The following is a 10,262-nucleotide window of genomic DNA, read 5'->3' as shown; positions in this document are numbered from 1 at the left end:
TCAAAGGAAGCACACATAACAAAACACCTACTGATTTTCTGAGGGAGCTTTTTCCTCCATGCAGCCTAACCTGGGAAAAGCATTGTATGAATTAGGCCTAGGATTTGGCCAGGAATTAATATGATTTGTGCTGCTTCTGGTGCATCGTCGTCATTATAGAGGTCACTGAGATGACAGGAGCTTCCTTGTTTTCCCTTTGAATCAGGTACTCCTTCACACAGCCAACGCCCTGCAGGTTTTTATAGCTGGAAAGTGAAATATTTTGTAGTTTTCCATTTTAAAGTATAACCAGAGCATATGACTCCCATGGTCACTGGTGCTGGGGGAAACTTTCTTTTGCAGCCTGAAGCTGCCTGTGCTTTTTCACTGCTCTGGGCAGTGGTTTACTGTAGCTGCAGGGCTGGGCGTTGTGTTGGGTGTGCAGGATGGGGATGGTTAGGATGAATGTGAGTAAGGGGCTATGCTGAGGTCCTGCACGGAAGGTGCTGACAGCCCTTCTCCATCCTCCTCCCCAGCCCTCCGTGTCTCTGACGTGTGGGTCCCTGAGATGTCACTGAGAGCCGAAAGCCATGCAGCTACATCAACGCTGAAGAGGATCGCTGCAGACATGAGCAACATCATTGAGAGCCTGGACACCAGGGAGCTCCACTTTGATGGGGAGGAAGTCGACGCAGAGGTGCTAAATGACCCAAAAGGTGCCGGTGAGTTAATGCCCACATGTTCTCACCCTGCTTTCCTCCTGGATTTAATATCAGATAATCTGTTGACAGGGTAGAACCTCAGTGTTTTTACCAAGCCCAGCTGCTGGCCCTGTTTTAGGACCAGGAGGCATTGCTCTTAGCACTGCAGCTCTTCAAGTCAAGGCCATTCTGTGAAAACTTGTCTTTAAGCACTCTTAAACAAAACTTGGTATAATTTAGTGGAATTAATGCTGTGGTATAAATGCTCCCATGTTAAAGTATTGCAACTCTCTGCTGGCTGTCGTGCCCTTGTTGATGGTTACAAGGCCGTTGAGCTAACAGGGTTTGTGGTCCTTCCAGCGTGCATTCCCTTCTCTGCCATCTATCACACCCGTGGGTTCAAAGAGCCAGGCACGCAGACGTACCTCACCGGATGTCCTGTTCGAGTGCGTGTGTTGGAAGTGGAGCGCTTTACTTCCACGAAGAAGGTCAGAACTTCCAGAAATTTCATTAAATTTCCATAGAACTGTATTAAAACGCTGTTTGTGGGTTAATTTTGTACGTACTTGTTCATGAGCTGATGAAGCAGGGACGCCTGTGTCTCAGAGAAACATTCAAGAGAGAATGCTTCCTGTCTGCTTATAAAACTTAATAAAACAGAACAAGAAATCGTGACACAGAATGATCCTTAAGTAGAATTGAGTGACAGCTCTTTTAGATGAGCAGCTGCAGGAAAATGACTTATTTCAAAGCTGAAACCCTTGTGGTGGTATTCTCCTGTGCAGGTCCCAAGCCCCAACGTTTACACCATCGAGCTGACCCATGGGGAGTTCACGTGGCAGGTGAAAAGGAAGTTCAAGCACTTCCAGGAGTTTCACAGGGAGCTGCTGAGGTACAAAGCCTTCGTGCGCATCCCTATCCCTACCAGGAGGTGAGTGTGCAGCTGTATAGACGTGGTGGGCTTTAGGAAGATGTGATCTTCTCTTTTAATAACATGTTGGTTTGGCTTCACCAGTCTCATTTACTTTGCTGTAAGAAGTAGAAGAATTTATTCTCTGCAAATAATTAGCAGTTGTAATAAAAATATTTAATCTCTATTTAGCAGCTATAACCTAAGTGGTGCAAGCACCTCTCTGCTGACCCAGAAAGCACGATGGGTCCCAGGTCATCAGCTTTTGAGCTGAATTTGCCTTGAACTTTGGAGAAGGTTTATGCTGGTGGAAATTGTTGGTGCTATGAGGCTTTCTGCTGTCATGGGCTGGATATGGGAGGTGGGGGTGTCCCCATATGGGGTGGTCAGCCCTGCCTGTGCAGGTCTTGGTGCTCAGGGTGGCTGGAAGTGTCAGGGGAGCCATGGGAAGAGACATGGTGTGGGTTGGCAGGAGCGTCCTGCTCTGAGGAAGTGTGAGGAGAGGAGGTAGGGAAATGTGAAACTATCAGAGGTTGAGGGCTGGGGGAACATAATGCCCTGAAAATAGGATGTAGGCTCACTTTCCTTAAAGGAGGACCCTGAAAAATCACTCTGATGTTTCTGTGCTATATTTTTGTTTGTAAGCCAGTTGGAGCATACTGGCTTCTTTTAAATGAATCCACACTTGCTTTTTTTGCTTTCCTGCCTACCCATCTCTCAGTTTTTAAGAGTTTGGATGGGAAAAAATAAAAGCATCGCAGAAGAAGGGTTGTATGTGTTGAGACATGCACGCACTCGCAGCACTTAGGCTCAACAATGGGGTTTGTTTTTCCTTCCAGCCACACGGTGAGAAGACAATCCATCAAAAGGGGAGAACCAAGGCAGATGCCGAGTCTGCCGCACACCGCGGAGAGCACGGTGCGGGAAGAGCACTTCTCCAGCAGGAGGGTAAGGACCAGGCTTGTTCTGAGGGGGCCAGAGGGATGCTCAAGGGGGGCTTCGGAGGTGCAGAGATGCCAGGCAAGTTGCTTGCGAAGCCACATGCTATCAAAGCCCTTGTTTTAATAGCGTTAAAGTCTTTTGCTTAACAAACTTAGGCTTTGCCAAGTCCAGCTTTAATGCTAAATTCTCCTCTGTACAAAGAGGATGCTAATGCTCCCAGGACTCATATGGATGAAGTTTTCCTCTGCCATTGAGGAAAACCATGATGCTCCGAGTGGCTGTTCCCCTCCTCCCACCTGCTCTGATTTAAAGATAGAAGAGGCAGTTCGCAGAGTCAAGTTGCGTGATGGACGCAGCCCCGCGGCCATCAAAACCTGAGAGATGACAGTCAGGCTCTTGATGCTGAAGTGGGTAATTTTAGCTGAGGCACACGTGTTCTGTGTAACTTCATCAGATGTTAACAGATGGGCCCTTCTATGAAGAGGGTGGATGTCTTCCTACCTCTTCATTGCAGCTTTGCTGCTTGGGGAAAAAAAAGTCTGTAAAAACCCGTGTTTGTTCACCCTGTGCTTATCGCTCCCTTTCTGCTGTTCATTCCCTCCCTGGGCTTTCTGCTGCTGAAGCTTCAGGTCCCAAAAGGTTGTGTCTCGTGGCTGTGCAGTGCAGATAACCCTCCCTGCTGTGCACAGCTTCACTGCTGTGCAGGAAGTTTCAGGAGGGAGATGTTGGTTTAGAAGAGGAAGAAAAATGGCTTCTAGATCCTTGCGCCCCCCCCCTTGGTTTTCTTGTGGGAATCCACCACATTTCCTCAGAGATGTTTTTACATCTGACCTGCACAATTTAATTGATTCCCTCTTTTTGCTTCTTTTATTTTGCATTTGTGGTTAATTTACTATTTGTCACCACTCCATACTCTGTCTTGAGGACATGCCCTCAGCAGCTGTATATACCCCCGCTGCCTGCTGGATAGCTCAGCTCTGCAATGCTGATGCTGAGAAGGACAAAGGTCCTGATGACACCTGTCTGTTTTTGGTTCACTTTGTGTCCTATAGGGCTCTGCCCAGTTTCCCATTACCAAACAGCTTAATCTCTTCTTTGTCCAGTTATTGTGAGGATGGGAAGAGATTCTCTCTCCTGTAGTGGTTTCTTCTGCCCAGCCACTGCCCTCAGTGTGTCTGATGTCTTTGTTGCTTTCTAATGCCAGACAGTTGGATTGTGGGTTTTTTCCTTGAAAATTCCTGCATCTTATCTAAACTTTCAATGTTTTAATTATAGAAACAACTCGAAGACTATCTGACAAAGATCCTAAAAATGCCGATGTACAGGAACTACCATGGAACGGTGAGTAGAAATTAATTTGCTTAAATTCCTAAAGAATATTCGCTTTACAAATGCTGAATTCATTGGAAGAAGCTTACATGAGAAGCATTTTACAGCTGTTTTGCAAACATTTTGACTTAGCTGATTTCTCCAACGTGGATGTAATATGACTAAAACCAAAGGAAGAGAGTGAACAGCTCAGTGTTGGAGGTCGCTGTTATAACATGGTGATAACCTCTTTGGGGCAGTCCAGTCCAGAATGCTGATTTGTGTGTGTACAGTGTGGTGGGTTTCTGTTTAGTTCTGGGAAGTGTTTAAGATGATAAGTTGAAGTGTTAAATAATTGGAGTCCAAACCATGCTCGTAATCTCTCTTTCAGTTTGGGCTTTGAGTGTGTTCCTGGGTGCAAATTTGTCTCGGGTTCCTGTTCTGTGCAGTTTCACTGGACATCAGTGACATTGAGTTTGTATGAGTGGTACCCATTGACCTCTATGGTTATTTTGTCACCTCCAGAACAGAGGCTTATTTCCCCAGGTTGACAGTCTTTCTGAAATGAGGAGAGATGTCAAATCCAACCTCAGGTCTATTTTGAGCGAAAAATGTTTCCTTTGAAACCCACCCTGTAATGTTTCTTCAGTAGTCCTCACCTGTCAGCTGCAGCTATAACATCTCCATGGGATGGTAATTTATTTCACCTTTTCTTGGCTGCATAATGACTGTGTTACTTCGTCTTTTCTATTATCAACAAAATGTGACGTGTGCATTGAGTTGCTGCAGAGCTTAGTGACATTTTTGAGGAAGGGCTGACAACTTGGGAACACTGGGTTTCAAAAATGGAAAGAAATACAGACTGAACTTAAGGTATCTGTAGCAGCCAGTTCGTCTCTTTGCATTTTGCAGTTGATTTTTGGTAGGGATTCTGCTCTTTTGCAGGGTTTCAGTTGTGCAGAGGTGTTGGGCAGCCTGTAGCTGGATGTCATGCCCAAAAGCTGTGCGTGCTCTTATTGCAGAGCTCAGTGTGTTGAGCACCACTTATTATCGGGGGCCAAGTGCCCATCCAGCAATGGCTGGCATGCTTTGGTTTGCAGGAAGTCTTCAGATCTGGGCTGAGAGCAACTGTGTTTCTTAGAGTGCTTCTTCTGGGGCCAGGCTGTGGAGCTGAAGTTGAATGCAGTCAAGATCTGTGTTAATCTGCACGTGGAGAATAGTCATCTTTTGTTCTGAAGGCAAGACTGGGACAACTTGGCAATTTTGATCAGTAGCATATGCAAAGCGGGGGAGAGTTATTTTACAGCGCAGATCCATCTTGTCACTCTTAGGCACGCGTTGCTTTTTTCCAGTATTTTGGAGGATTTCTGCTGGTGTTAGAACACGGGTGATCTTCTGACCAGGCTGTGGCTCAAGGCGGGCTGCTGCGAGGAGACGAGTGGTCCTGCCTCGCCCGAGCAGCTGCGAGCTCTCCCCTCCTGCTGCGCTGAATCGCCCTTCTGTTCCCAGCCCTCGGGGACAGATGTCACTTTGCACACATTCTCAGTTTATCGTTGGCTTTCATGGGATTTGGCCGCAGCGAAGCATTCAGTGAGAACTTTGCTGCTAATGGCGGCAGCGGTGTTAAGTGCAGCAGGTCTTGCAGGTGATGCTGCAAGAAAGCACAGGGAGAAAAATGGTTCCTTTAAAAAAGCACCAGAACAACCCCCACCACCCTCAGACTAAAGGGAAGATTTCTGGCACTTTCCTTGGGAACTGTATTTGCCTTCCATGGAACACAATGAGGGCTTTGCTCTTCCTGTGCTTCAGAAGTCTTTTGCCTGGACGCTGACAAATGCTGTAACTGTCTTAATCTTGGAGCGTGTTTTGACTCCTGTGTGTTTCTCTCATCAAGTCCATGCACCAAGTTGTTTTTTTAAAATCTTAAATTCTTTCTGAAGTCAGAGACGGAGTTGCAATGTCGAGCTGCAGCCTGCCTGATGTGTAACCCTTGGTCCTTATGATGAGCCTGATTGAGCCGATCGCATCTCCTCGGAGATGTTTTTACATCCGACCTGCACAATTTAATTAATTTGCCTTTTTTGCTTCTTTCATTTTGCATTTGTGGTTAACTTATTATTTGTCACCACTTTATACTCTGTCTTGAGGACATGCCCGGCACTGGGAGAGCCGAGCGTGTAGGGGTTTTGCAGACCCGATGTCCTCAGTGGGCTGAAGATCAGGTCCGAGGTGACCACACGACATCGCAGAGGTTGCACAACCTCTGGCCTTTCTGGGTGACGCTCCTGCAGGCTGTGGAAACTGAACCGACTGAAGCATCATCGTTTGGAGATGTACCAAGTGTCACTTCCTTTTTGTCTGGGTAGCTCTGATACACTACAGCTTTCACACATTTCCCTTATTTTCTCAGTGTTCATTGTAACATAGTATTTTGTGTGGCGTTCACAGATAGGTTGGTAGGTGCGTTGTATTTTGTGATCAGATCCCAGACATCAGAGCTTTTCATTGTTTTGGTTTTTTTTTTTCTTTTGGCTGTGTGAGTTGTTATTAAATCTCACGACTTCCAGTCCTTTCCAGAACCTTTTTATAGTGCTTCTGGGCTGAAACGCTTCAAGACAATTACCATTAAAATGAGTTGTGGGAATCCCAGTGTGTTAATTGTCCACGTTTTTCTCTGGGAAATGGAAATTGGGGAAATATTCCCTAATGTTCCCAGAACATTAGGAAAAGGGACCCAGGGGCTTGATTGTATCCCATATAAAAATTTTATTAGTTGGACCTTTGCATCATTGTTCTGTATGAGCTGCAATAGTTGAGAGATGCCTAAGCCAAATAAAAAATAAGATTTGATTGAACCAGAATGCATGTGTCTGTAACATTTTGCATGAGCTTTAGGGAGTGTAAAAGCATCATCCTAAGGGAAAGCAGTGCAGTGTAAGAACAGCTCAGATATGAGAGTGGCTGCTGGTCTGCCTCCGATATGGCACTTGGATCTGCAGACAGCTGCAAAGGTCCCCACCCAGCCCTTTGGTATTTTTAGTTATTGCACTTGAACTCAAGCACATTTAATTTCTTTTTTAAATTTGGGTTTAATATAAGCCAATTTTTTTGTGTAGGCAATAGCTGGCATCTTCCAATATTGTTCTGAAGAGTGGTGTAATTCTTTTTATTGCCCGCCGCAGCTGCTAAACAGCTCTCTATGGGCTTTTTAACCCACTAAATTAAAAGAAAGAGTCAAAGTGAAAAAACAGTGTGGAGCTGCTGAATTCTTTCTGAAACGTGGATGCTCTGTGAAATTTTTGCTTCCATAAATCATGCGTGCTCGACAGCACTGGCAGAACAGGATGGTTTAAAACGTGTCTCGTGGACCTTGCAGCTGGTTCTTTACCTTTCATAGCTTGTCTTGCCGCAGCTGATCACTCCTCTCTGTTTTTGTTTGTTTTCTTTTCCTTTTTGTTGCTACAATGTCACTGAAACTGCGCAGTAGTTCTCCAGGCCTGTGTCTCATACTTCAAATACTCTGCTGCAGATCGCTCTGAAACCGGAGCGGGATGCCAGCTCCTCAGGGAGGCAGCTGGGCAGCGCAGGAATTCAGATGTGAGGGAGATGAAAGCGCCTGGCTGCTCCGCGGTCCCCTCGGTTCTTCTGTGGATGACGAGCATCTCGGATGGAAGGCGCTGTAACAGTAAAAATAGCTAATGCGGCAATAATACGAAACCATTCGATCAGATATTTTCCACTGCACTGAGGAATTTTCCTTCTAACTGATGGAATTTGTTTATATTTCTTTTACAAACCAATGCTCCTAACTGGTGTTGCTTGATCAATGTGGTGTTGGATGGGCTGCTGTCACCACATTCCTTGGCTGAAGAGCAGGTTGCTGTGCTGCCAGACAATCTTTCTTTCATTTTGATGTAGTAGTAGTAGTTCTGTGTCTGCAAGTAATTTTTCCTCCTGGTTTTTCTTTTTGCTTCTTTGAGGACAATTATTTCTCTGCGTGCAATGCTCCTCATATTGCTGCCAGCTTTGTGGTTGCAGCCAGTGTTTTCAAAGGGTTTTGACATTCCTGTGCAATTTTTTTGGTGTGCCCACTGTGAGAGAGATGTCTGGTTTCTGATTCGTCTGATGGGGAACACCAGCCATTTTCTGAAGAAATTAAATGGGGTCCAGGGCAGAGAACTGGCCTGAGACTTTGCTTGGGACCTCTGATAAGAGCTTGTAGGATACACTGGGTTTTCAGATGCTCCCCTTCCTGCTCCGTGTCACTGCCGAAATGTTCCTAGGTCACACCCAGTGCTTTTCCAGAACATGCACTGAGAGCAGTGATAGCAAGATTGTTAGTAAAAGCACAGGATAACTTTGAAAGATGCTTTCTCAAAACAGGCTGAAATCCCTCAAAAATGAGGACATTAAATTTGCCTCTACTGAATAGAGGTTACTTTATGTCCTTGAGCTACTTGGAGAACAACAGGTCCTTTGTTCTTCTCCGTGATCTTACTGATGTGAGAAATTTGGGAAGGAGCAGCAGTGCGTGAGGAGGAGGAAGGATCTTCTGTCCCAGTGCTGCTTCTGTGGGGCACAAGTGATAGTGTTGGGAAGGGAGCCGGAGCTGGCCTCACCAAGATAGACTGCAAGATAGACTTTTGACCTGAGTTTACTGATATTCTTTATTATACTTAGTGTTTGAAAATACCTCTAAGACTTACGGATCCACCCGTGTAATTCCTGTGCAAAATGGGATTTGCAATGAGGGCCCTGAGGTTGGTTGCCCAGGAGCAGGCAACAGTGGCCACCCTGGGGGAGAGCCCTTCCTTGGGTGCTGACACCTGAGCTGCTGTGGGCATGGCTGGGCATGGCCTGAAGCTGGCCCCAAGGATTCTCATGTCCTGACTGCGGTCCTGGGCTTCAGTCCCAGCTGCTTCATTGCCAAAACATGTGGTTAAAGGGTTCCCTGCGGCTTCCCTGACCAGAGGGGAGAGCACCTCCTGCCCTGAGCACCTTTCTGCACATGGATGATTTTATGTGATAATAAACTAAAAGTGCCTGGGTGTGGAGAAGCCTCTGCCATGTGAGGCAGGTCCTTCTCAGGGCTGCTCCTGCACAGGACACCGAGGGCTCGCGTTCCTCCCTGCTAATGGGGCCCAGGGCTAACGACCAGCAGACTGTCAGGAATGTCCCGCTGTGCCAAGGAAAGCCCGCTTGGTCAAAATCGCCTGGTGTCCTATTTTTAGAGGTGAATGTCATCGTGCTGTGCTTTCTCACTGGCTTTGCTCGTCGTTACGTTCCTCCGCAATCTCTGCTGCAGTGTGAGAAGTGAGGAGGCAGGTTGCTTGAATTTGAGATTTGCTGGTAAACCTGATAGTGCGGCACGTGGGTTCCCTGGGCTGTGCCTGCCGTGGAGCTCCGTGCAGATCAGCAGAGGTCGTGAAGGGTGGGCTTGAACTTGCTCTCCTCCTGCCCGGCTGTGGCTTTCCCATGGGTTTTTGGCTTCTGGGGACAGACGGGGCAGTGGTGTGTGTACAGTGCTGAGTGCGAGGGATCTGCTGCCATGGTCTTGGGGGATGCTCATGGGTCGAGGGGCTGAACCCCCATGTTGTGTGTGTCCATGGGGTAGGGGACTCTGAGAGAATAGGGTGCTCCCAGCCCTGGATATGTGTGGATATGAGGATACCAGTGGGTCCCTATGATACATTTGATCGTGATTGTCCTGGTTGCCTGAAATATGTACTCCAAAGCATGTTTAAAATAAACAAACAAAAAATCCAGCCAAATTACTTGGTCTTCTTGAAGATGCTTAAGGGATGGTGGGTAACTTCTGCTCAGGTTCTCCTGTAGGTTCTGTCTTTATGACAAGTCACTTCAATGAAGCAAAGTGTTTTGTGGATTTCGGAGTATGAAAGATAGGGAACCTTTTTTTCTTTCCCCAGATGGAGTTCATTGGAGTCAGCCAGCTGTCATTCATCCACGACCTGGGACCCAAGGGCATGTGAGTTGGGAGCTGGATCTTTGTGAGTTATGGCTCACCAAGAGCAGGGCCTTATAAATAAATACTGTTCAAATTGATAGTTTTCCTTTCTCTCATATAACTGGGGAATATTTTGCCATCCAGATAGGAAAAATTATTAATGTTGAGACAGAAATGCTACAACTTTGGGAAACAGTTTTGAGAGCCGGCTGCTTTGCAAGGTGTGGGCTGCAGCTCACGGGCTGGCTCATTGGGTTTCTCCCCTTCCTTCCCTGCAATCTGTTCACCTGCTTGTTCTCAGGCTTGTGCTGTAATGCAAGTCCTGCATTTCTCAAATCTGCATTATTTCCTTTTGTGGGGTTATTTTTGCCTTTTTCCCAGCTTTCAAGGCAGTGACACAGAGGCTGCTTAGACTCCTGAAAGCACCAGGAGCCATCCTGGGAACGAGGGTCTGGGG

The 10,262-nt window shown here is 46.6% G+C and overlaps 1 protein-coding gene across 1 annotated transcript in view; it reads left to right on the top strand.

Moving 5' to 3' along the window:
* Window positions 1-547: 547 nt before the first annotated feature.
* Window positions 548-10,262, top strand: part of PLD1 (phospholipase D1, phosphatidylcholine-specific) — a gene marked incomplete at its 3' end in the record, with an annotated part of 22,887 nt that continues 13,172 nt past the window's right edge. The window contains exons 1-6 of the mRNA XM_010189776.1: window positions 548-701; window positions 1,041-1,168; window positions 1,466-1,611; window positions 2,430-2,538; window positions 3,808-3,873; window positions 9,768-9,826. Coding sequence (XP_010188078.1) covers window positions 548-701; window positions 1,041-1,168; window positions 1,466-1,611; window positions 2,430-2,538; window positions 3,808-3,873; window positions 9,768-9,826 — 662 coding nt within the window. The remainder of the gene's footprint in view (window positions 702-1,040; window positions 1,169-1,465; window positions 1,612-2,429; window positions 2,539-3,807; window positions 3,874-9,767; window positions 9,827-10,262) is intronic.

This window comes from Mesitornis unicolor, unplaced genomic scaffold (genome assembly GCF_000695765.1).
Source record: "Mesitornis unicolor isolate BGI_N332 unplaced genomic scaffold, ASM69576v1 scaffold37438, whole genome shotgun sequence".
NCBI lineage: Eukaryota > Metazoa > Chordata > Aves > Mesitornithiformes > Mesitornithidae > Mesitornis > Mesitornis unicolor.
Note: the sequence above shows the minus strand (reverse complement) of the source record. Positions and strands in the feature narration are given on the sequence as shown.